A 27,068-nucleotide genomic window follows, 5' to 3' on the forward strand; every position below is an offset into this window, starting at 1 on the left:
CTGTGATTGTTGTAACCATCTTATGTCTAGCATTTGTGAGAAAACAGAGTAATCGTATTGATTGCTCTAGACTTCAGTATTTTGAAGGCCAACAGGGATGTGGGTTTGCTTTTGTCCTTTTGCAAAAGCAGAGTTTGTGTGCAGTTAGCAATATTGCTAGTAGGGGAAATTTCATACAAATGGTGTGAAATCCATTCTATAGCCAACAAAACAAAAGGCCAGTGAAAATGATGTCTTCATTTTGTAATCCTTTATTTTTTTAAATTTGATCCTCCCATAGTAATGTACTGAAATGCATAACAGTTACATTGTACAAAGCATTTAAAGAAAGTACCTCAACTTGCTGGTTATTTCAAAATGAGATAATAAACAAAAAGGAAAATAAAATCTGGTCCCTCACCAAAAGGGCGAAATTCTTGGCCCCCTCCCGCCCCTTCCCCCAAAATAACCGAATACAATTCATTTATTTATTGGGGGTTTTCTTTTTTAAACATAAGTTTGGAACACTTCATTTTACAAATAGGATTAACATGAACGTAACATCACACAAGCTCGCAGACAACCGGCATAAAATATTGGGTACAGTTTTCTTTTTCTTTTTTAATCAGAAGAATCATGCTTTCATGAAGAAAAAATTAGAATGTTTTATACATTTGAATCATCTTTGCTGTATTACAAAAAAATCTCTAAATCACCTCTATTCATTATTTAGTTTCAGTAAAAGGAAAAAAAATGATAGTAAAAGAGGAATGTAAGAAATCTTTTTTAAACACTGTTTGCACGAACATATATGCAGATCAGTTTGCCTCCTTTTTTAAGTCCATGGGTGCCCAGAAAAATGACGTGGGGTGGGGTTGGAGAAAACTGGAACAGTGCTATTAATTTCATATGAACAGTGCTACATTTAGCAAGAGTGCTTTTTTCTTAATCCACAAACAATTGTTTGCCAACAAATAAATACATGTACACGCAATACCAATAAAGAAAGAAATCAAGAGCAACAAATGAACACCAACAAAATGAAACAAACAAAACAGTGACATGATTGTCTAAAATTAAAATGTCATTACATTGATCAGGGAAACATTGAACTACAGTATAGTGGTATGTTTGATGACTGTGGTCTTTTGCATGTAGTATGCTGAAAGACTCACCTCCTTTAATTGCTGAACACTCCCAAGTTTTTTTTTCTTTTTTTACAATATACACAGACGTCTTACATATTGTCTCATGTGGTTCTTTATTTTTACAATGCAGTTCAGAAGGCAAAAGTTAAGGAGGGGGCAAAATATTCCTTGTCATTAGGTTCTAGATTAATGGTTGATGTACATTCGAGGGAACTGTTCTGTCTTCCTTAAATGGTTTCAAACGCATAAAGCATAGATGAAGAGGATTTGTATAGAAAAGCAACTGTTCCTAATTTCCTAATCCTGCCTACAATTAACATTCTACATTTTTTTGGGGGGGGGACTCAAAAAGGAAAAACCAATTCTGTTTTAGTTTAAAGGAGTGCTAATGTGTGTGTAACAATACACGTCTTAACCCATAAGTCCCTCCCCAAGCAGGTGGCACGGAAGACACATATTCCCCAACAAGGTCTATTTGATCCATGTATTTTGAAAGTCGCATTGATCCTCAAAATGTCAGCAGCTGCCTTCGCTGTGCAAAACAAAAGATTGAGAATAAATAGTTTTCTTTCTTTCTTTCAAACCATTCAGTTTAAGGTCACCTGACTTTAAATGTGACCCATCAGATTTCTAAGGCATTCTGCTCTGCAGTCTTTTAAATAGTCTTCTAGCAAAGAGCCATGTTGCTAGTTTGGACTTGGTCCCAATCCTGTTACATTTGGCGGTGTCATACATGACTAATGGACTGGATGGCACTGGATTCTGCAGCAGCTCTTGCCATACTGTGCCACACATTGGATGAATTGTGGGGTGCAGAGTGGAGCGAGTCCTTGTCAGAGAGTGAAAGCATCATAGCAATGGCCTACAGTTGAAGAAGAAGGAAGAAGTCAAAATAAGATATTCAGTAATATCATTTAGAGAGTCATAGTTCTATCATGGAAGAACCTTTTCATTCAGTGGGAATCAGCAGTATGGCTCCCACCTGGGAACCATTTTGAAATTCACCCTGTACCACAAAGTCCTCTCACAAGGTTTCTGAAGGCTCATGACAGCAAAAATGGAAACTCTGCTAGGCCTGTGTTGTTAAACCCTTTGGATCTGTGAATGTACTTTACTTTATGGGCCCCCAATGTGGCAGAGGGAAGAGCCCAAGAACTTCATATACCATATTTACTCGAATCTAATGCTCACCTTTTTTGGCCAAATTACGTTGTGAAAATTAAGGTGCACATTTGATTCAATGGCACATTAGACCCGAGTAAATACGGTAGTATGGAAACAAAGAAAAGGCAGCTGGGGGCATAGTCAGAAAGGCAGTCACAACAATGTTTGGATAGACAAGGGTATTTTGCCTTCTCTATGCCTCCCTTGCAGCAAAAACTGGTGTGTTTCCAGCTAGGCCCTCAGTTGAGCAAAACTGCAGTTATTTTGCCACTAGTGGCCAAACTGGCAACCCTTCATGCCCCACAGTTGGAGAAATGCTGCACTAATGGGGTTAATTGCCTTGGTATAAGAGTGTTTGTACAGAATAATTCAGTGATTTCAAAACCTAATTACATGACTATGGTCTTTACTTCATGGAAGTAAGTTAAGAGGATCCCCGTGGATTTCACTGTGTTGTGGCCTGTTCCAAATCTTCTCCAACAAGTTTAAATGAACTACCGTAATTTGTTAACCTTTGCAAAGTAGAAAACTGACGAGGATTGTCAGTATTCATGGGCCTACTGGGGACATTAAAATTTCTACTAGCATGTGAAGAATGGTAAGCACACTTGACTCCTTTCCAGAAAAGTATAGTTTCAGGTTACAACTAGACAGCCTAGCCATCTCAGTTGTACCAACCAGTAAAGATGAATAATAGGGCCAGTACAGACTTCTCTTGTCTAGGAATACGGGAACGGAACAGACCACAGGATTGTGCTCTCCCTTTCTCTTAATATCCCATTCTCCAGTGCATATTTCCTCCATCTATCTTAACAAATGTCAGGAATTACATCGGCACCAACATTAACTACGGTTTGCACTAATCTTTATTTTTCTTTAAAAGTCCTTAATTTACAGGTGTTACAACACAAGGTCAAATCTTCTTAGCCAGGTGTGAAAACCTGGATTTGGAAACAGTTTCAAAGAACAAACATCACTGTTAATGTTGGTGGTTGAACCGGTGTCATTAGCCTGGATATATTTGTACTAGTGAAGAAAGGGAAAAAGAGAAGATGCATATGATCCAATGGTGTCCTCCTGATCTCTTAACTGCAGTTAAGCAGTGTCTGTCCACCATTTTCTCAGCACCAGCTCGGTTGTATGTGGTGCTGATGCAGCAGCACTTGTTCATCCACCATGGGCCAGAAAAACAGAGGTGCATTAACCCAAAAGGTCAAACAAATTGAGGTGGCCTTTTGAGGTTTCTTACTGTTGGTATATGCAGCAACAAATGTTTTACGTTTTCAGTGTACATTTGAACGGGACTGTCTGCTCCTCTGCTACTCTCAGGATTATTGACTCTGCACTGGCCTTCTTTGTCTCCTCCCAATCTATTGTTTCAGTCCCCACCATCACTTTCCCCACCCTTCCCAAGCAGATTACAATTTATCCTGAAAGCACAATAAAATAGATTTACCTGGGATTTGGACTTGCGACACAATGGCTGCTTTAAGTCTTCTGGCAGATGGGAGGTGCTAAACGCTGCCAGTTCAGCTTCACTGAACTGGCTTTCTTCTACTTTCCTCACTTTGAGGCTATCAGTGAAGTGCCTTATATGGTCCAACGCAGAAAGTCCAGTTTTATTAAACTCATCTTCCTTATACCTATGAAACGTCCAAAGATTGGCATACTGATTGGTTTTGAAAAGCAAATTATCAGTGATTTTTTAAAAATAGTAATTGAAATATTTTGTCTGGTCTTTCCTTTAACAGACTTTGGGCAAAATTGAGGGCATAATAGGCATGGTTCTTTTTAAAAATTAAATTCTTAACTATATGGTTAGGTTCTACTGATGTAAATGAAACTATAAAGTGTGGCTAACTTTCTCTGGATCACAGACCTTAGAAAGCTGCTCAGTTGCACAATAGTTTTAATATTCCAAACCTTGTCCACAAATAATTATCTACAGGCATATTTAGGTCAACCTGCAAATACAGAACCTGGATTAAGTCCTAGAAATTGGGAATTCTGCTGTATTTTCTACCATCTTGCTTTGATCTTGCTCCTACCTGCCAGGAGAAGTCTTGCAATTCATTTCCAAAGCATTTGCTTCTTCATAGTCACCCTCTTCACATATGTTGCTTACAGCTGGTTCTTTAACTGACCCCCCTGTTATCTCACTTTCTTCATCTTCTTCATCCATCATTACTTCATCTTCTGCTTCTTCATCTTCCAACAAGTCTGAGTTCTGGTTTGTCACCAGAGTCTTTTCATCCTTAAAGTGACTTCCATTAATTCTTCAAAAAAATAGATATGAAATGAAAACAAAATTACCTGTTAGCAGTTGCAGAAACAGGACCTTGTAATTGCCATAATTAAAATCAATAACCACTCTGTTCACTTCATTAAGTGGCCAGTAAGCCTTTGAAGATAGCTTTTCTCACTATTACATCTGAGTTTTAGATTACTACATTTCATTATTCTTGAAAGTAAAATTCCAAGCATAGCTACCATTGACCAAAAGAAAAAAAAATATTCATGTTCTTAACTGTCTATCACTGCCCTATTAAACACAGGGCAATAAGCATAACAACAATCAGTAGCATACAATCTGCTTCACAGCATAGTTGGAAAGTAATGGGTGACCACTTCACAGGCTTGTTGTGAGGACAAAATAGAATAACAGTCTTGGGGCAAGGGTGCAATACATATTTCATGAATAAAAATAAAAATATATACAACAGGTTAAACCCATTTACATAAAGGCCTTCTACCTAGATCTTGGGCTTGCAGTGTGTATTGTGTTGGGGAGGTACCGAGCACTATGAACACGTTGGTTTCAAAGTGAAATCAATAGGCCTAGATGCATTTAATGCCATAAAACATTGTGACCTTTGTCATGGAGAAGCAGTCATGTGAATTACTGACACTGTTTAGTACTGCGCACCAAAAAAATATTCTATTTATTTTATGAAGCATTCTGTATAATTTAAATGGAGATAGGTTTTGATTGGTTTGCCTTGTTATCATAACATTTTAAACTCAAACATGTAACCAAATGTTCTAGTTCACCGGAAGCTCTCATTCCTTCTCAACCCATTCCGTAGAGAAAAATTACCCCTTTCTAAATACAAAGGAATTTCACTTTTCATCTGATTGCTTTTAGATTTTCCAATAAATTGTCTGTTAGGCTATATAAAATGAAACCACACCAGACATTATCCCATAATTGCCTAAATCATGTAGGGTTACCCACAAACAATAATCTTTTGGATCATTTAACAAACTTTTGTCTACATTGCTCAACACGTCTGTATTCCTTTATTTATACTTCAAAAAGAAATAGAATTTAACCAATTATCATTAAGGATTACAGGATCCATTAAATATGAGGAAATTATCTTGGAATAACCATAAAGAAACCCAAAATTTTGCAATGATCTTGGAAAAAAGTGACCATCATCTCACTTGTGGGTATCTTTGGCGTCTTTTATCAGGATGCCCTGGCAGAACTTCTTGGACAGTCTTAAGAAACTATGAGCTATAAACCAGGGATTGCCAGATTTTTAAACCATGCCAGAAGAAGGCAGTTTGAAGTGAAAAAGGACTTGGATTTAAACCAAAGTAATGAAAGCCACATGATTAAAAAAACAGATTTGCTAATTATGCTTTTCATATGCAGTAATTTGCCAAGTATGAAATATCTATCAAAATTTCGAAAGGAAACACTGGATGACCCATCAACCTTTTTTCCCTTATAGACTTCCTATCAGAGGACATGTTGAGACCAGATGTGAAAAAAACTAACCCATGACAATCAAGCAAGAAGAAAATTTGAATGTGTATGTAATGTATTATCAGCTGCCTTCATGAATATATACCTACTAGTTTTGACCCAGCATAAAAATGAGCGAGAAACTTTAAAAATAGAAAGTCATAAGCCATATGCAATTTCTGCACTTGAACATGGAAAGCAAATTAATGTGAGAGAGAAGGCAGTAAATTTTAAAAATAAATTTGACCCAGAACATAATCACACACCATGTTACAATTCTGTGGAAAGCTTATGCTTATCCCCAATTCAAGTGCTGTTTCAAATCCAAAATATGCACTTGACATATGCACTTGAATCATATATTGATTTATAGTCTGTTGATGCATTAGAGTGGCTAGGGCAACCCAGTCAGATGGGTGGGGTATAAATAATAAAATTAGTAGTATAGTAGTAGTAGTAGTAGTAGTAGTAGGGGTTTTACTTAATATGCACAGTACACTTTCTTTACTGAAATGTGTAGTGGACAAAATGGGTGGCAATATAGTTTTACATTCATGTTGAACAATTATATTGATCTTCATTAGGAATGTATCCTTGCTAGCTGTTATTCCCAGAATACAGGGAAGTTTATGCCTCACCCTGGTAGTGCCCCACATTATGGATCCACTTGTATGCTTTTGAAACAGTATTTTATGAAATACACACTGTCTTTTCCAGCAGTGTCCCTAGTGATGCCATCATAAGAATCATGGCCTGCTTTAGCATTGCATAGGTTGATATAGTAAATCAACCTGTAAGTTGATGGTTGGAAATGGTTCAAGCTTGCCTTTTCAGAGAATTTGTGGATGGTAAATTGTGGTGCAGCTGGCCCCCTCTGCATCTGTAACAAATGTCTCACTAACACACAATGAATACAGAGCAGCTTCTAGCTCTGAATCAGGTGTTTGGTTATATGCAAAAAGTGAAAATTGGTGCAAATCCCTGAAGAGAAAGTGATGTCCAATAAGATTACATGGGCATCCAAATGCTATATACTGCCAGAGGGTTAGTAATTTCCTTCCCAATTCCTCACCATTTGGAGGAAATTTCAAACTTCTCTTTCCTAGCTCAAGCACATATTGCTGAACTGGGAATGATTGAAACTTGCTAATGCATGAGACATTTCTTGTGAAAACACTGATTTGTATTTTGTATGTAATCCAGTTTGACCTGCTTACTTTGGCCACATTAACATCAGCACATTTAATTTTGCTAATTGCCAGGAGATCCAAACTATTTTTTCAAAAAGATTTTGTGAAGATACGAATTGAGTATATTGCTAAGGATAGTGTAGAAAACAAAGCAAACACCTTAATTGTAGTAGTTTTGCCTGTTAAAAGTAAAGGGAGCCCTGACGACTCTGGGGCTGTGGCGCTCATCTCACTTTACTGGCCAAGGGAGCAGGCATACAGCTTCTGGGTCATGTGGCCAGCATGACACTAAGCCGCTTCTGGCGAACCAGAGCAGCACACGGAAACACCGTTTACCTTTCTACCGGAGCGGTACCTATTTATCTACTTGAACTTTGTGCTTTTGAACTGCTAGGTTGGCAGGAGCTGGGATCAAGCAACGGGAGCTCACCCCATCGCGGGGATTCGAACCGCCAACCTTCTGATTGGCAAGCCCTAGGCTGAGTGGTTTAACCCACAGCACCACCTGCTGTTTTGCCTGTTAGAAATGGTCAAAATTAAGTTAGTTTGGGGATTGCACGATTATGATAGATGTGTAAAACTTTATGTCTTGTATGTAATGGAGACAATCCAGAGAAAGTTCCGTGTAATCAAACTACAATGATATCAAAAAACTCCATGACTGTGATTCAGTCCCACTGGCTTTAAAGGGAGTATGTCACCTTGATTTTGCCCAATTCCCTTTGGAAATAAGCTGGAAAAATAACACTTCAGCAGTAAAGAAACAACAGTTAACAAAGTCTGCAACACAGAGAAGTTGCACCTTACCTTTCTTCTGAATTGTTGTGGTTGCTATTCCCAATGAAATTACGAATTTCAGTAAAGTATGAGTCTTCTTTGTCATCTAGGATAGCACCTGTGCTTTCAAGTTCAGAATGAGGTGAAGATGTAGCAGTACCTTCACAGAAAAGTAAATATTTGGTTTTTTATCCTATCAGAATTATGCTAATTTTTATTAATTTGTTAACTGCTTTCTTCACAAGTGTCTCAAGGAAACATACAATAAAAACAGCAAAAGAAAAAAAATAGTGCCAAAGTTCCCAAATGTCATCGTTGCACGTCTTCTCAAATCAAGAAAAAGAAATGCTTGATGAAACACACTAGACTATAATAGAAATGGTTCAGCTGGAAGTGAGCAAAACAAATGAAGAACTGGATGTGCACAGTCCTATGGACCCATCCCATCCTATAGGTGTCCTCAGGAAAGGATCTCCAAAGAAAGTTTCTCAAAACAAGAAGTGGGACAGGGCTGCCAGATTTGCTTGTAGCACAGAAAACAAGTGTGGAGAGAAATAGCATAGTTTACACAGCTGACTGCTACAATGATCAAAGAAACTAAGCATTCTGATTCTGGGCTCGATTAAATAACATCGAAAAATCCGGACAAAAGTTGTTGAGCTTTTTGTGGGAAATCAACCAAAGAAGGCAAAGAGTGATGCACACACACCCCGACGATGCTAATTTCACTGTTTGAATCGGTGCATATGGCAACCCTAGGCAGTTGCCAAGCCCTCTTAGGGTGACCCACCTCACATACTGAAAAGTACAGTATGATGCCTAGATTCTGCTGACGTTTATAGAACTTGGTGTATATTTATTTCAGAGTGCAAGCATCTGAAAATTATGTGTCTAATTTTTCTCATTTTAGTCTTAAAATAGATGACCATTTTCATCTAATCCAATGGAGATAAACTTGGATATGTTGCTAGTTGTACACAATAGTCTACGTAACTTTGTCTATCAAAACTGGTATATTAGGCTGATGCTGCCCAGGTCTTACACCATACCAACTTCCTGGATCAAAATTCGGATCTGATTTCTGACATGTATTTAAGATTTTAGTCAAAAGTACATAAAAACCTAAGGATAATGTTCAAGCCCATTGTATTCTTCTGACATAGGAAGAGCCCTGTAATAGTTGTGGGATGGAAAGCATGATCTGCAGTGTCACAAGAATCCAACACAACAGACCTGTATGCTCTCATGAATTCCCCTTAAATGATTTATTTTAATGCAGAAAGCATGATAGGTACATACCAGACATGTTGCCATTCTCGTGTTTTTTGAGATGTCTATCTAAGTTGGTTTGTTGGCCAAAGCACCGGTCACATAAGTGACATTTGAAGGGTTTCTCCTTATTATGGATGTTACGAACATGTCTCTGCAGGTTAGACGATATACTAAAAGACCTGTCACAGTATTTGCATCTGAAAACAAATATCAAATAAGAAAGTAGTATGTGGAATATAATTCAAATGAAACAAGAGAGCAACCATCTCAATTACACAAGAGATGTTCTAAGCCGCAATACCAAAATTTAACTTTAAAAAATATGTATTTTTAATGGGATCACACCAACATTGTACAATAAATCTTTAACACACTAACTCAGTGAATCATTGTACTAATTACAGGTAGGTAGCCGTGTTGGTCTGGCGTAGTCAAAACAAAATAAAAAAAATTCCTTCCAGTAGCACCTTAGAGACCAACTATGCTTGTCATTGGTATGAGCTTTCGTGTGCATGCATGAAGAAGTATCTGAAGAAGTGTGCATGCACACGAAAGCTCATACCAATGACAAACTTAGTTGGTCTCTAAGGTGCTACTGGAAGGATTTTTTAAAATTTCATTGTACTACTAATGTTATTCCATTAAACTCCACCACAGTTTTGCTAAAACAATCCAGTAATATCTCCCCCACCCCATATATTTTATTTGGTTTTTCAATAAAATAGCAAACATTGCAGGTCTCCTATCCAGTTATTTCAAGAACTACAGCATAAGGTGAAAGAGCAGAGGGTAACTGAACAACAAATCATAGAATCATAGGGTAACAGTAGAGTTGGAAGGTGCCCCAAGAGTCATGTAGTCCAACACCCTGCAATGCAGGAATGTAGCTAGAATATCTTCCAAACAGAAAATATCACAAAATGCTGCTTGAAAGACTGTATTTTCAATATTTTTATGCATTTACTTTCCAGTAGAGCAATGGTTTCTATGCTTCAAGTGATCCCCCTTGTTACCTATTCAGAAAGGGCACAGTAATCTCATTACAAATTTATCCAAATAAGTAGTATAGATTTTACTCTGAAAATCCTAAGTGTGGTTTCTGGTATCGGGAAAGATTCCATATTTTTAATACTGTAAAACAGAAGGGATTTGTGGCCAGTGTGAATTTTCAGGAGCTTGTTAGGCTGTGATAATGATAAGAGAGAGCAGGATGCACAACTCACTTGTTGCACTTTTTGTTTCTTATGCTTCCCTATCTTGTCTGAAATTGGTTTTGTGCATCTTTCCCAAACAAAGCTTGCATACGTCTCCACTAAGGAAGACATGCAGGATTGATTTTGAACAAGGCAGAGAAATCTAGGGAGCAGGAAGCACAAGTCAACTGCACATCCTGTCTCCTATCTCTCCCCCCCCCCTTCCCCACCACCCATGTACAGTACTCACATATACATTTTGGCTCATGCAAAATAATGTTAAGGTATAGTCACAGGAAATATCTCAGTATTTCAGAGTTAACGGGACATAATTTTTGATAGCCTGTTAAAGTATTGCATTAAAGCATATATGGTGTGAAAAGCAGAGAAGCGCCAGCCTATTGTTTCATGCTGTTGCCAATACCGTACAATTAAGCACTTTGAGAAGAGGGAAAACATGAAACAAATTACTTCTAAGGCTCAAATAAGGTAGAAAGACCACTTCCCTCCCTGTTAAAAATTACACTGTGTGATAAAATCTTTTATTGAGGAATTAGCTTGCTCAATTGCTAATCCTGGAGGAAATTCAGTTATCTTCCCAAAAGCAGAAATAAACAATCCAAATCTTTAATACTGTGCCAATGCAAGTAGTTTAGTCTATCGCTCTGGTACCAGAGGCATCAATTTTCATACTCTGTAGTGATTTGAAGTCCCTGAAGTCTTTACTGTATTGCCCTTTCAGCCATTACTAAGACATACTATAACTATTCCAAATTCTCTTCCTGGCAGCTGGCCAACAGTCTTCATCACCATCGTCTCCCCACTGCCCCCCACAATCGTCTATTTCTCCTGAACTTCAAAACATGTCTGTTACATTGTGTGCTAAGTCAATTATTCAGGGAAGAAATTATGCATTACATTGTTAATTGTTTCTGGCTGTTATGCAGTGGAAGAGCATAACATGTTTCAAGATACCTCTTAAAACATGAATTAAATTACATGCAACCTACTTCCCAAGTAAATTCAGGACTGAGTGAAAAATCTATCCCAAACAATGAGCTTTTTCTCCTTTCTTTGCAAGGCGTAAAATGTACTGATTTGTGCTTGTTTTGTTAGAACATGAGCCGAGTTTCTTCAATTGATTTCATTAAGTGAAAGTTCCATTTTATACAATTAAAATTCTTTTCTCATTTCACTATGTGAATTGCTCTCATGGGCCAGATTTCCTAAAGGCTCTCCCAGTTATGGCCCACAGTGATCAATGAAAGTTACCAATGAGGAAGTGGGTTAAAAGCACCAAGGACATGGAGATTAGTATGTATGCTTGTGAAGAGAATAATAGGACAGAAAATGCTTGTGGGAATTAAATGTACATCTTAAATAAATGAAATAAAACAACACTTTTGCAGGGTGAATGAACAAATACTGAAATCAGATTTGATGCAAAGTAAGAAAATTATGTTTTTAGAACTCCGTTTTTGATTAAAGTGAGAACCTTACCATTATTGTTAATTAATTTTTACTAAAATTGGTAAGCCCACAAAAGCTCAGTTAAAATTGTTTCCATTCAGACATTCCTGAAAGAGACTGCTGCTGTTCATGCCACAACAGTTTGGCCTTGATATAGATGGAATCTATGTAGCTGGAATCAGTCAGGGTGCTACCTTCTCCAGGCCAGGTGGGAAAAGGCCTGCAAGCCAGGAAGCTGATCTTCCAGGATTCCCAGCTATATGAACTGACCCAGTCCCTGTGATCATCTGAGGCCCTTCTTAGTGTGCTTCCTCTGTGAGAGGTCCAGAGGGTGGCAACACAAGAAAGGGCCTTTTCTGAGGTGGCTCCCCACTTGTGGAATGCTCTTCCCAGGGAGGTTAAAGATATGTATCAAAGGTGCCAGGCAAAAACATTCCTCTTCTCCCAGGCCTTTGGTATTTTAAACTGTTTGGGGGTTGTTACTGTTTTTGTTTGTTACTACATGTATTCTTGTGTCTTTATATTGTAAATCACCCTGTGATCTTTGGATGAAGGGTGATATAGAATTTTAATAATAATAGACACATTTAAGGACAGCTGTAAAGGGAGAACTTAATATTTTCCTTCTTGCTATGTCTTCTCAGAGGTGTCTGTTTGCATCAGGTGAAAAACCCCTACCAAGACTGCTATGATTCTGATAAATATTAACCTCCCTTCCCACCCACCCCATTGGATGTAAAATAAAAAAATTCCTTCAGTAGCACCTTAAAGACCAACTAAGTTTTCATTTTGGTATGAGCTTTCGTGTGCATGCACACTTCTTCAGATACACTAGAAACAGAAGTGTCAGACCCTTATATATATACAGAGGGTGGTGGGGGTGGGTGGGAATGGGATTGGATGTGATTTGCATTTTTTTAAAAACAAAATATGCATGTTTGTTTAAAGACACATATTGTCACACATAACACATACACAGATGTGTATAATGTCACACCTAGTGTAGCCCCCTCTCCCCGCTCCAGGTGAGTTGTGCATCTGCAACTCCAAAACCAGAAGGGCCAGCATGTGTAATTTCACATTATCAGGAATGCTTCATCCATCCACTTTTGATGCACCTGCAGTAATCAAAACTACGTATGCTCAGCACTATGGTTATTAACTCTCAAGTCCCTGGGTGTCTTTTGCCTCCGAAGGGTTTTGTGAGCAACCCATTGGGGTTGTGTTGAAGCACTTGGACCACGTTTCCCCACACATTTATTAGAAACTATTGTCAACTGTGTTTTACATAGCACATTCTAAAACCTCATTTCATTTTTAAGAGTGGAAACTCTTTGGAGGTCAAAGGCTGCAGTATGGAGCGCTAACAGCCAATAAGAGTCTGTGGCTACTCCCCAGAAGCATTCATCTTGTACCTGTAAGGCTGTTCTCCAGTGTGTGTTCTCAGGTGACGGGTAAGATTTGCAGATCTTGGAAATATCTTGCCACAGTATCTGTTATTGGAAAATGGTATATAAAGATAGCTTTAATGTTTTGCTTTAAGATACATAGAGAAATAAAGTGCATAGTCCTAACTTCAAACCAATACTGGATGGAACTGCTTCTTTGGTGTACAGTGGTACCTCTAGTTACGAACTTAATTTGTTCCAGAAGTCTGTTCTTAACCTGAAACTGTTCTTAACTAGGCGTGCTTTCGCTAATGGGGCCTCTTGCTGCCGCTCCACCGCTAGCACATGATTTCCGTTCTCATCCTGGGGCAAATTTCTCAACTCGAGGTAACTCTTCCAGGTTTGCGGAGTCTGTAACCTGAAGCGTTTGTAACCTGAGGCATTTGTAACTCAAGGTACCACTGTATTTAAATATTTCTGAAAGTAGCTTCAATAAATATATTGAATCAAAACCTTATGGATTGAGGTGGTGATGTCTGAATTTTCCAGTGCAACCCTAAGCAATCTATGAGAGCAGACTTTCATTTGAATGTTCATCCCGACACACAACACTTATTAACTTTGTCACTTCCCCAGCTAAATGCTTATGGGGGACGGGAACTCTTTTATCCAAGGTTTAGAATCTTGGCTTGATGGAAAGAGGTTTTAAATTGTTCAGCATATTCAATGTGTCAGTAAATGTGGCATCGTTCCATCTGTGAAAGATCAGATCAGACACAATTCAAGAGACCTAATCCATCAAGGTATGCTTCTATAATAGTGTGACTTGGAAGTAGCTGACATGTTTTCAGAAAGATCAGATAAACTGATATGACAGTTATCAAACACATAAACTAACATTCTGAAAATGAGATAGCGTCATAAATACCAAGCTAAAAAATAAATATAAAACTGAAATGGCAGCATCAGATTATTCTGCCAAATCAGGAACATTTCCCTAAAAATATCCATCCAAAATATAAATCCTAAATGACATTTCTAGAAGATTATAGATAATTTGAATATCACTTGTTGACCAAGTAAAGCCATTATGAGATCATTTCATCCTGTCAAATTCAGATGGTGCATTCCTGCCCACACTCCATATTGACTAGGGCTGGACTCGGAATCTGACAACATCTGGAGTGCCAGAGTTGCCCATTCCTGCTCTACATGAAGATAGCTGATATTTGCTGCAACTAGAGGGGGCGGGAATTGAAAACAAGCAGATATATTTGTGTAGTAAATAATAGCTGTGTGGCACATGAAGGAGACAAGGTAAAATCACATTGTGAGGACTTGACCATGAAAAAGAATACTACAGTGCCAGCCCAATATATTTTGCTGCATGAACTGGAGCCCAGATGGTGCCCCTTCTCCACAAGGACCAACACCTAAAGAGTCTAGCTGCAACATTCAAACAAAAATTCCTGCCCTCATCTACACCCCTACTGCAGCCCTGTGATCTGAAGCCGGCTAGTTCACTGTGCTGCATGGTGGGACCAGCTCTGGAATACATGAATTAGCTTATGTTTGGAAATATGAAATACCTTTATCTTCATTTATATGCTACCAAACAGCCACAACATTGGGGTTTTCAAACCAAGCCGAAGATGGCTCATGATGGATAGTTCAGTCAGTAGAGCATGAGACTCTTAATCTGAGGGTCAAGGGTTTCAGCCCCATGTTGGGCAAAAGATTCCTGCTTTGCAGCGGGTTTGACTAGATAACCCTCATGGTCTGTTCCAACTCTACAACTCCATGACTTATTCTATTATTATATAAAATACCTGTAGAATGCCAGTAGCATCATCCATCAAGCAAGCACTGTGAATGCACAACCAGCATTAATAAATGCAGAGCTTGTGCAAATGGTTTGGGCCTTTATTTGGGATCTAATGATCTAATCTAATGATACCAGCCGGAGTAGAAGACAACAGAGCTTGTCAAAAGAGCCTACAAATGCAACATTGTTCAGATAAATGCAAACTTGTGATACAGTGGTTTTGTCTAAATCAGCAGACTCCATGTCTGTTCCATGACGTTTACATGGGATTGCTGTTGCCTCGAGTACACAGATGGTGATCATAAGGGAATAATTCCAAACTTTTCTGAATGGAGCTACCATGAAGGTAGGCTTGGCTCAGTATCAATTCCTTCACAACTGTCTAAACATAATGAAGGGCTAGAGTATTGTAAAGGAATAGGCCTGTTTTAATAATTCCATACAGAAACCTAGTCCCACACAAATAAAGAAAGTGGTAAAATTGACTATGTCAGATCAGAAATAGCTTTTGGTCTAGTCAATTTCATTCTTTGGAGGGTGGGGAGAGAATAAGAAAATATATGGGATGTTGGGGCATTGTTGACAGAGGTACACATGCACTCCCCCTCCCCTTTTAAAAGTGACAGGAGTGCATAATCATTTATCCTTCCACCTACTGAAATAAATTAACAACAAGACTCAATATTATTTCAGACATGGGTGAGTATAAACTGTGTTACTGGTCAATGGCATTATCCAGAACATTCACTATTTAAATTGTAACAAATTTTCCAATTCACATTTGCACCATAATGATGTGTGAAATTCATTAAATTCTGAGGTCAACAGAAAAGCTCTCTCTGAGTCTAACAACTGGACTGCCACTTAGGACCTGAAAGGCTACAGATGTCTATAAGATGGATCCAAACTCTGAGACAAAACTTCCATTGATTTCTTTAGGACAACGTTGATTTGAGCCAAATATTTGCAGTGACTACTCAGATTTTTTTAACACATCTAATCATTCACAGATCTTGTGGAATTTCCCTACTGGCATTATCAAAGGAAAGACCAAGTGAAAAACAGTCTTGCAGTTCATGATCAGAAAAAATTTATGAGGGAAAAGATCATGTATTAATATAAAGGTGATGAGGAAATTTTGGAACAAGGCAGCGTATGTAATGTTTTGGCCTCATTTATCAAGCTCAAGGTAATGCAGGACAAATTTCTCCTGTAATTGCAAACAAACACAGAATCAAACACTATGACCATGTCTTGCTGAATAAAGAACCTTTTAAAATGCCAGTGACCCACCATAATCCCTATTCATCATCCAATCTTGAGTAATTTCTAAAATAAACAGCAGTGGCTTGCAAGAGAAGAGAGATGTTAAGAGAGGCTGTTGTGGGTAATTCGCTTGGAGAGTTTACCTGCAGGTATAGCGCTCTTTGCCTTTTCGAAGAAGGTTCTCTGGCAGGGTGCTGGGAGGAGCTCTGAAGTTGAACATGGAAGGGACAGATTGCATGATGTCACTGGCTTCTGGTTTCAGGGCACTAAAACTCTCTAGCTTTTCAGCCATGTTTTCTATAGCTGACATCTGCAAGGAGGAGGGGGAAATCATTGTGAGGACATTCTTGTACTCCAAAGAGAATTAGCACAATCTGGTCAACAAAGAGCTCCATTTTAAAAAGTGTACTATTGAAAACTCTGCTTTTCTTTTTTAACTAGAAGAAACAATAAAAGTTGTTGCTATTTCAATGACACATTATTTATTCCACATTGTTATTATACGCTGATAAGGAAATATTACCAACATAAACTGGTTTAACTGATACTACATTTCTGAGATACTACAGCTTTGTTAGAGGTAACACAACCTTCTTACCGATTTATAATTCATGGAAGAAAAAAGCAGTTACACATAAATCAGTTTATGTTTCTAGCCTGTCATCCAATTTTCTAGTGGCCATCTTGCTCCATGAAAATTAGTGCTGAGCCTCCACCTTGGACTAATTCAAGGCTTTACTGTTGTTACTCTATGTGTTTAGATATGTTTGTGTAATGCCACAAAAGATAATATTTTCCTGTTGAATAGTCTGTAATCATAATAAATCCATCCATACTCTACAGCAGGCTTCCTCAACCTCAGCCCTCCAGATGTTTTGAGACTACAATTCCCATCATCCCTGACCACTGGTCCTACTAGCTAGGGATCATGGGAGTTGTAGGCCAAAAACATCTGGAGGCCGAGGTTGAGGAAGCCTGCTCTACAGGCACCCTCCCACTTACATGCATCTGGGTCACAAATAAATAAATAAATAGGCCTTCCCTTGCTCACTGCTGCTGCTGACCAGAAGTTGCCTGAGTGAGGGAAGGTTTGGCTTCGATCAACCATTGGCACAGGGTGGGAGGCACCTTCTCCCTGCCATGTGTCTGCACCCCCACCCTGTCACCAGTTCTGCTGGGCAACTTTCTTGGCCCTCGCCCTCTGTGGCCAGCTGCTGCCATGGCGCATACTAGCTCCTTGTAGGCAGGCAGACTTAGGACAGGCTGGGCAGTAGTCCTAAACAATTTCCAGGATGCCTCTCTCTGTGTGTTAAGGAGCTACACAATGGTACACATATGTGGTACTGGATAAAGAGCTATGTAGAGTAAATAAGGTATAGCCACCCTGCTATACCTTCTTTTTGCCTGCTTTTTGCCCCATCAGAACAAAATTCAGCAGGATGTCAAACACATTTAGTTAGGCCAATGTTCCAGAGACAGAGGAATGGCATAGCTTTTTTATCACCTCCAGAGCAATGCTTTTCATAATGTGTGGCTGGAAGATCACACCTAATGTAGCTATTCCAGACTTTTTGTGAATACATAAATAAAAACAGTATGAATCCAGACATAAGAATGGCTACTACTAATGCTTCTGCAACTATTTCACAAAGTGTCAACTCGGTGCTACATGCTTCACAAAAGCATGAGTATCCAAGGCTCCTATCCTAACTGCACTTACTTTGGAGTAAGTTCCACTGAACACAGTCCAACTTATGCAATAGCACTGCATGCCCCTAAGAATAAGGTAGCAGTGGAGATCAGGCATTTACAATGAGTAGAAGAGATGCATGCCCAGAAGGTGAAGCAAAGGTTCTTCAGGAAAGGCTTATGCCTGCAGCCTCTGCTTGATGGAAAAGTAACACTACTGGATGCCGTTGCAAATAATGAAGTGTTCAGATTACTCTGCAACTTCAAGATTAATGTATAATAACCTTAATAATTTTCTCACTTCAACACTGAACTGACAACTACCGTAATAATATTACTCAGATTGAAAGAAGTTCGTAGAATCACACCCTTTGTCCTGAATGATTACAGAATTGCCCTAGGGTAAGCCTACTCCCCCGCACCCTAATTATAACCATTTTGCAGAAAACCCAATATAGTAAATAAGGTTTAGTTCATGAGTCCGAGAATCTGTGAACTGTCTCACTTACATTGCATTTACACAAAAGTGGCTCCATCAGGCTCAGTGTTACTCATCATTCGGAGAAATATATATGAAAGAAGACTTATTTGGCTTACATTTTTCATACTAAGATACAATATAAATATAGTAATTTGGTTTGCACTTTCTCTTTTTAGTCCAAAATAAATGTCTGCTCATTTCATTGAAATGACTATTCATATTCTGCTTAGCGCTGGTATTTTTCTCTCCTTTTCGCCTGTAGCCTGCTCTTCCATTCCATGCTCAGACTTCTAATGCTCACTACAAATTGCAATGTACAGGGTTCCACTGCCAATTTGCCAAATGTCTTTCATCAAACATTGTGCAAAAAAAAAAATCTCAGAGGAAAGTCAAGATACATTTACTTGTCAGGAGACAAATGGGAAAGCAGAGGGAAGCAGTAAGGGCTGGAAGCTCTGGGTTTTGATTCATAATCACTCAGCTGCTAAAACATTCTCCACAGATGCAAGTGGACAGGGCATTTGTCAATATGAAGGGTTGTGACGGGTACTGATCGTAGGGCCAAGATATGTAATGATGATGCTGGTTGGAGTAGGAGGCAATTCCATCCTAGAAGAGCAATGTCATTATCAGCCTACAGAGTTCAGCATTATCATAACATTTGTTTTTCACTCCTTCCTATTTCTCCTTTCCCCCAGAATAAATCTGCCATTTTATTTCTCATTGCATTTAATCACTTCTAATTGTTTGCTAAGAGAAATAATTTTGCTGTTTTACTATTGCCTGTGATGGAGGGATGGAAGCAGGGAAATGGTTTTGGCCTTCTGGCAGATTAGTAGTGACACATGGCTTAGGAGTAAGGTACCACCTATTTCTGGTTTGGTGGGGGGACATGCATCTAGGAGGATAAGGAACGGCTTAGTTATATATTTAAATATTTGAATAAGTTTCATTACCAAGTGCTTTTAAAATCGTGCTTGGGTCAACATTCTTCCTTCCCACAGACCCCAGCATTAGTTGGTTAACCTATTTTCCTTTTCCTGTTTGAAATGGCTTTAGCAAGCAATTACCATGGCTTTAAGGCTTGTTTCCATTCTAAGGCATGCATGTACTAGTCATTGTATACAAATCAGAGTTGATTTCCTAGTATGTGCATTTCACTGATCCAGTGGCGGAGCTTCATGCTCCGTCACTGGGGGGCATGGCTGGCGCGCATCCTGGAGGGTGGCGTCCAGCACTGGGAGGCAGCCACAATGGCACCCTGCCGGGGGCGGTGTGCTTCCCCCGCCCCCCTCTTCCTCCGCCAGTGCACTGATCCTGCCTGCCTAGTTAATGCACATCTGACTTGTAGCGGCTGCACGGACAACATATGGCAGTTTTATGAGGCTTGCCAGTCCACCCAACCCCAGGATCCTATCACCAGTCACATGCTTATGTTGCTTCCAATGGCTGCACCAGTTCCTGGCTGCATCACTTCCTGCTTACTTACATATTCAAATACTTCTTTGCTGCATTCTCTTCTATTTATACAGCACTTGTAGCTGCTTACTGCAAAGCTAAAAATATACACCCCACAATAAAAACAGCCAACTAAGAATCCCATCGTTAACCAACATTGCAAGTGTTTATAACATTAAAATAGACCTCAGGAAAAGTATTCTAGAAAAGCTAAGTTTTCACCTGGTGACGTAGAATCAATAGAGAGGAAACCTGACACACCTCACCATAATGTTGGTGACATGATGGAGAAGGCCAAGCCCCACACTCTCACACTCCTCACCTATGTGAAGAATGGGCCATGGAACCAAGAAGGCAATAGATAAATAAATTCTCCAAACTGCCTGAATTTATTATTAAGTTTTAGAAACAGATTTAGTTCTCTAGGGGCAATCTGAGAGTAAGTCACTTTATTCAATATAGGGCATTCCTGAATTAAAACATGGAACACAGCCAGCTGATCTAAGGGCTCAGGAAAGAACCTATGGGAGTAGCATTATTTAAGGTACAACCAGCATTAGCAAAAGAAAAAAGGTATGACTGCAATCAACTTGAGGGGCCAGTTGGTGAGCCTGATGTGCCCATAGGCTGCCTGTTGAGGAACACAGATCATATGGGAATTGGCATAATAAAATTTAATCAACATGAAACAGTCAGCTTAATCCTCTGCCTTCAAAGCCAGCCCAAACAGGGCTTACATACAGTAAGACAACATAATATGAACAAATCATTCTGAACAACTCGTGAAGAATATAATTAGTGAGTGATGTTTATACCAGATTAATCCATACAGAATTAAAGAGTGTGCAATTGCAAAAATATTCTGGGGTCATTCAGCAGCAGCATCTGAAAGAGGACATAAAGCTAAAGGGGGAACTAAAACTTATAAGGAAGGTGATGCTGCCACTAAAAATGGCAGCCCTATGTTGAGTCTCCTTACAACCTGGTAGCATCTATCTCAATTTCCCCCATCTTCATGATGCTGGGTGTTTCTTTACCTAACTGGGTGCCATGGCAGAGGTGGTGAAACATGTTAAATTATTAACATCAGGATTCAGAGTAAGTTGTACTGGATGTTGAAGGGCAAGAATCAAACTCATTTTAACAGCATCCCCATATGTAACATAATGATTAGTTCTTCCTTAAGGGGCATACTTGAAATCAGTTGCATTCCCCTTTATTTTTGAAATAGACCTGAAATAAACTGGGAATAAAAGTGAAGTGACACGGATGGAGGAGATTACCAGCTTCTTTCTTCTGCTTGCCTACAGCCCTTTTGCCCATTTGTATTCTTTCCTCTCACTGCTGAGAACCACTGGAGCAGCATGAAAGCTATCAGTGCAGCCTTCCTTTAATCTTCTTAGTGCCTGCTAGGGTAGCTCTTTGCCTCAGTCGAGGCAAAAGGTCATTGTTTCCCCATCTGAACAGATGTTCCCAGACAAAGAAAACCAAGGGAAGGTTGCTGAGGCAGAACTCGGGTCTAGAGGACATATCAGCAGTTGAAGGGGAAGGAAACTCTGCAAGAATGTCATAGCTATATAACAATGGCTACTAGCAAAAACTCAGACCATCAGAATGTGAATGGTCTGCTTAGTTTCCAAAAATAGAAGGGCAAGTTTCTCAGGTCAAGCCCAGGAATCACTCCCTCTGACCTGAAACACTATTATTGCTACTACTTCTACTATTTACATAGCACTTTTTTAAAGCATTCATAGTGCTTCACATACATCATCTCAGCAACCATTAAAGTACAGCGGGCCAGTAGCATTATTCTCATGTCGCAGATGATGGTTGAAGCTAGAAGACAGTGACTTTCCTTGGCCAACTAGTGAGTCCATGGCTGAGGCAACATTTGTGCTTGAAGGATTCCTGGCTCATTGGTTATACTTTTCTCTACTGCATTGCTCCCTGGTTTGCTATTCCGAGATATGTGAAAGTAGTGATGACGTAGTGCAGGGTTTCCCAAACTTGGGTCTCCAGCTGTTTTTGGACTACAACTCCCACCATCCCTAGCTAGCAGGACCAGTGGTCAGGGATGGTGGGAATTGTAGTCCAAAAACAGCTGGAGACCCAAGTTTGGGAAACTCTGACATAGTGGCATAAGAAAAGCATTCTGCAAAAGCTTTATATATGTACATATTCATTCATTAATTCATAAATGCATACATGCTATCACATCACAAATTCCAGGGCGGTGCTCAGGTGTGAATAGCAGGACAAAAGATTATACTCCCAGTCAACACTGACTCAAATTAATCACAGGAATTTTGACAGGGGTGGTTTCCTGCCCAGTTACTAAAAATCCTTTATAGCAAAAAATTTCATGGCATGTGCTCTACCGCTGAGCAAAATATTTGAACCTTTTGGTGTAGGAAGCTGCATGATCAGTGATATCAGACTGTGAACACTGGGAAATGTAAAATTAGAGAAATTATCTCAAAACATGAACAGGAACTATAAAAGGAAATAATTGCTTCATAACTTTTAAGGCAGCATTTAAAAAAAAAACAACCAACAACAACCTGCACAATAAATATATGGAGTTCAATGCCATACTGTGTTGTAACGGGCAATAGCATAGTTAACTCTTTGCAGAATTAATGGAGGACAGGTCAGTCAAGAATATATTTTAGGCAGGAGATGGAACATCCATATTCAGATGTAGTACATCTGATTGTCAAGCTGGGGACACCAAACAGGGACTTAGCAGGTACGAAACGGACTTCCCAAGTAGCATCTGGCTGGCCACTGTTGGAAATAGTATGGGAATAGACAGACCATTAGGCCAGAGAAAACAGTGAGTGTTTCCTCCTTTGAGGAGCTGTTTCTATAGCTTAGTATTTGTTATTTTAATTTAGAGAAAAGAGTCTTTTGGATAATGAATAGTTGAACTGATTTTTGTGGGGGCGGGGCTGCATGAAACTAGAAGCAAATGTCCATCACATTTTAAAAGTATGTTTAGTTTTTGGCAAAGAACTTGTATTCATGTACTCAAAATTTTTAGTCATATTATATAGAATATAGGCTTAATTTCTATATAGGCGGTATGGAGTCATTCTTGTCTGAAAATCGTACTTGGGCCCTCTTGCATGGAAACTCTTTCCCTGCCCATAGATGTGCAGTGTTTTGTTTTATTTTTTAGAGGAGGAGACAATATCACTCTGCACAAGTATAATGCCACACTTTCCTAAATAAGTGCCATACAAGTCATCTTATGATGAAAACAGCATGGTTAAAAATGGCAGCCCTAAGTCAAAATATTACCAGCCACCACTGCCCACTTCAAGTTGCCCGAGTTCCTGTTGGTACACAGACACACACGCACCCTTCCAAAAAAACAACAAAAATCTCCCCTGGGACCACAGGAACAGAGAAAATGGAGAGTCAGGCAGGATCTTCAGAGTTATCACTAGTACATGAGGATATTTGGGAGGAGGGGGACAGGCTGACTGACAGCCATGAAGCAATGCGGCCTCCCAGCCTGAGCCGATTCACTGTTGAAAGAACAGCTCTCCTCCAGGCATCAAGGTATAAGGCAGGCTTCCTCAACCTTGATCCTCCAGATGTTTTGAGACTACAATTCCCAGCATCCCTGACAACTGGTACTGCTAGCTAAGGATCATGGGAGTTGTAGGCCAAAAACATCTGGAGGGCCGAGATTGAGGAAGGCTTTAAGGAGAGTGATTAAAGAAATAGTGCCCCTATTCATCCCTTCCTGCCCCAATATTCATATGTGAATGCATGGATGGAATAGATGTCTGGCACTGAAATATTTCCTCACCGAGGGAGACAATCTTCCTTATCCAGAACCAACATCATGTTACCTCATATTAAGAGAAGAAGAAATTCAGGGCAACAATTTGATTTTATACGTCTACAGAGACATTCCTAGAGCTGGGGGTGGCAAGAGAGTTCTTTGTTTTCTCTCTCATACACAGGCTCCTTATGGTTAAGCAATGCATGCTCTTAATCTGAGCTAAGTGTGTTTAAAAATAAAATTTAAAAACCCAGCATATTTTAATGCTATACAGCTTACAAATTTTGATTTACATACGTAAATAGCTGATTCTATCTGCATTCAGAAGTTTAGAAAAGGAAGCTGCTTGTATCCCATACCTCCCTTTCAGTCCCAGAGAGGCTATAAACTGCTGGGTGACGCAAACCTGCACGCTCTCCCAGTTCAGGCCCAAAAATGTAGACATGGCCATAACTGGAGGGGAGACGGTATTTATAAGCATCTTGGATGGGTTTGATACCATCAAACATGGCCTTGTGTCACTTTATGTCAAAGTTTATTAGCTAGGAACAGAAAAACAGTAGCAGATATATAGGGCAAATGGTCTGTTAAAAATAAATAATGACTTAATACCTTGAAATCTGAGGATTACATGACCCTAGCATTTCATAAATTAGGCCACTGAAGGCTTGTTTCACAAAATGGCTGACCACCATTACTCATGGGAAACGAAAAATGATACAGATGTTCATTTTCTATGTTAATTAGTGCATTTTTAAGAAATATGAAAAATCTAGACCATATGAGCATCTTTTCATTGTCATTGCCAATACATTTTATTTTGGGGTCTATTTTAGCGACCCTCAAGAAGAATTGTATGGATTTGCTCGTGAGTGGATTGTATGGATTTGTTCATGCGAATGGGAGAAAGGAAAACGGGAGAGGTCATTTGGCTGGGAATTTCATTGTTCATCTCTTTCTCTAATCCGCCAGCGAGAAAGGAGTGGGATACAGCAAGGGAGGGAAAATGTTAAAATATTGTAAACTGCCTTAAACCTACAAGTGACAGCGGGAACAAACTGGGGTTGAAGACGTTCAGCCAGTTTTTTGCTAGTCACTTGTAACATTCTTGAAATACGAAACCTTCCCATCACTTATTTTTCTGTAGCCCTTCTCCCCAAATGCCTTTCTCTAATCTGATCACTATTTTGGTACTGGAGCCAGAAAAGTGACATTGTGAGACAGACTGCAGAAAAGATGTGTAGCAGGGAAGGTCTGCACTCCTCAGCTTTATATCCATTTTGCTCATTAAATGAGACCCCTCACACCCACCTCTCATTTCTCAGAGCTGATCTGGTTTGAAAAACATGGATCTGTGGTCTTCATTTGAACCTGAAATCCCTTGCTGTTCTAAAAAGGAGCAAGTCTGACCTGAAAACCTTTATGGAGGTTAGACCTTGTCATGTGACTGGCTATAATTATTGGTAGTTGTTCACCTCACCAATGTTCACCATGATGCACAAGCTAAATATATCTGGCTGCATCAGTGGGAGAGGTGAGTCTCCTCACTCCCACTGTATAGCTTGGGTTGGAAAAACTGCAGTGTACTTTGCTCTTTGTCAGAAATGCCTCCATCAGCAGACAATCCACCTGGTCATCATCATAACATTTATGAAGAATATAATATAATTTATGAAGAACTGGTACTTGAATTTGCTTGCCCTCCTTGTTCCTTTCCCTTTTGTTTTGTGTCTGATGGATGGTAGTCCACTATTTCATAATTTTTTGCACACCGCCAAGAAAATATTAATAAACTGTCCAATCAATCAATAATTCTCATCCCCCAGGTTCAGGGCTCACAATTAAAAAATGGAGCTGTACAAAGTACTGCTACTAACCATGAAAACAATAAAACAAAGAGAGAAGTAAATTGTAATGGTCACGTGCAGAGTACTGAGGTGAACTGGTGAAGTGCCACAAGAAGCAGTTGAGCTTCTCATTTTTGTCCAAGCCAACTGTAGGCCCATCCATACTTCCACTTGTTCCATGTCTAAAGAGCACAGGTCCAAGAGTTTTTCTCATTGCCCTGCTCCTTTGCCAGGCTCTTTAGCTTTGAATTGGGGCAAACATAAATCCATAGAAAACCCCATTGATGTTTGCTCTGATTGAGCGATAGGGTTTCCCTGGGGTGGGAGGGAGGGAAATATACTTAAATATTGACTATATAATATTCCTTTACATGGATTCATCTGCAAAAGATTGCTTCAAAGGGGGGTGCTCAGACAGGTCCCCCATCACATGTTCAAAAATGTGTGAGTGGATGACAGGGTTGCACAACCTAGCTTGGTACTTCCTAGCTGTGGCAGCCACTAGCACACATCTGTGTGTTTTGCATGTTCTGCTTTATGCATGTACTGACACATGCATGTATTGCTTGTACATGTGAGGGGAGCGCTGTGATCTGTGAGGGATGTCATCTAATCTCCCTAATTTGATGGCTTCTGATCTATAGTAGATGGCATACAAAGCCCACACTAGCACAGTAAAATGCTTTGTGTGCGCAATTGTGCTGCTGTAAGCTCAGAGCTTTGGATCACTCACTGGCATAACAATTTTATGCCTCTAGAAATCTTAATACAATTCTTGGAAATGGTTGCACATACAGTCCTTTGTAGCAGACTCCCATTCATTAGAACGTGTAATGGAGTAAAGACTAGCATTTGATGAAAAGTAAAATAAGACACAAGTGTGATTTAGGAGAGCTAAAATAATTAGCAGGGAAAGACTTGTAGGGTTGCAGTGAAGTAAATGAGTTTTCATGTCACGTTTCTTATGCAATTTCTTCTACAGTGTTTAAATTGAAAATATAAATAATGAACTTACCCAAGTTCTTTGATCAGGCAATTGGAACTGGGAGCAAAATTGAAACAAAAACAACACATTATTCCTGCATTTGGATCCCTTATTGCAATTAATGTATAGTTCATGCTACAATAAATTTGTTTGTCTTTAAGCTCCTAAAATTCTTTGTTGTTTTTGCTATGAGTGACTAACATGGATTACCCTTCTGGAAGTGGATTATTTGTATGTGAAGTGTTGAAATTTCTCTTAAGGCAGGAGAGGGCAATTTGATCCAGAGAAAGGTAGGGAAGTGGGAGGGAGCTGAATACTTTCCCAAAGCTGGCTTGCCATTTCTTAACCACAGTTAAAAGGGAGCCAGTGCTATGTCTGAACTTGTC

The 27,068-nt window shown here is 39.3% G+C and overlaps 1 protein-coding gene across 32 annotated transcripts in view; it reads right to left on the reverse strand.

The window, feature by feature from the left end:
- Positions 1–235: 235 nt before the first annotated feature.
- Positions 236–27,068, reverse strand: part of MECOM (MDS1 and EVI1 complex locus) — a 480,916-nt gene continuing 454,083 nt past the window's right edge. For 23 of the 32 annotated variants that reach the window (XM_088669185.1, XM_088669184.1, XM_088669183.1 and 20 more), the window contains 8 exons: positions 26,713–26,739; positions 16,570–16,736; positions 13,363–13,440; positions 9,312–9,481; positions 8,043–8,172; positions 4,340–4,567; positions 3,748–3,934; positions 236–1,989 (listed from right to left, as the gene is read on the reverse strand). In XM_088669185.1, the coding sequence (XP_088525311.1) occupies positions 1,855–1,989; positions 3,748–3,934; positions 4,340–4,567; positions 8,043–8,172; positions 9,312–9,481; positions 13,363–13,440; positions 16,570–16,736; positions 26,713–26,739 (1,122 nt within the window). In that variant the 3' untranslated portion in view covers positions 236–1,854. The remainder of the gene's footprint in view (positions 1,990–3,747; positions 3,935–4,339; positions 4,568–8,042; positions 8,173–9,311; positions 9,482–13,362; positions 13,441–16,569; positions 16,737–26,712; positions 26,740–27,068) is intronic. The other 9 variants (XM_060274398.2, XM_060274386.2, XM_060274385.2 and 6 more) reach the window with 1 other exon arrangement.

The sequence above is a fragment of the Zootoca vivipara genome, chromosome 5, assembly GCF_965207765.1.
Source record: "Zootoca vivipara chromosome 5, rZooViv2.hap1.1, whole genome shotgun sequence".
Classification (NCBI taxonomy): Eukaryota; Metazoa; Chordata; class Lepidosauria; order Squamata; family Lacertidae; genus Zootoca; species Zootoca vivipara.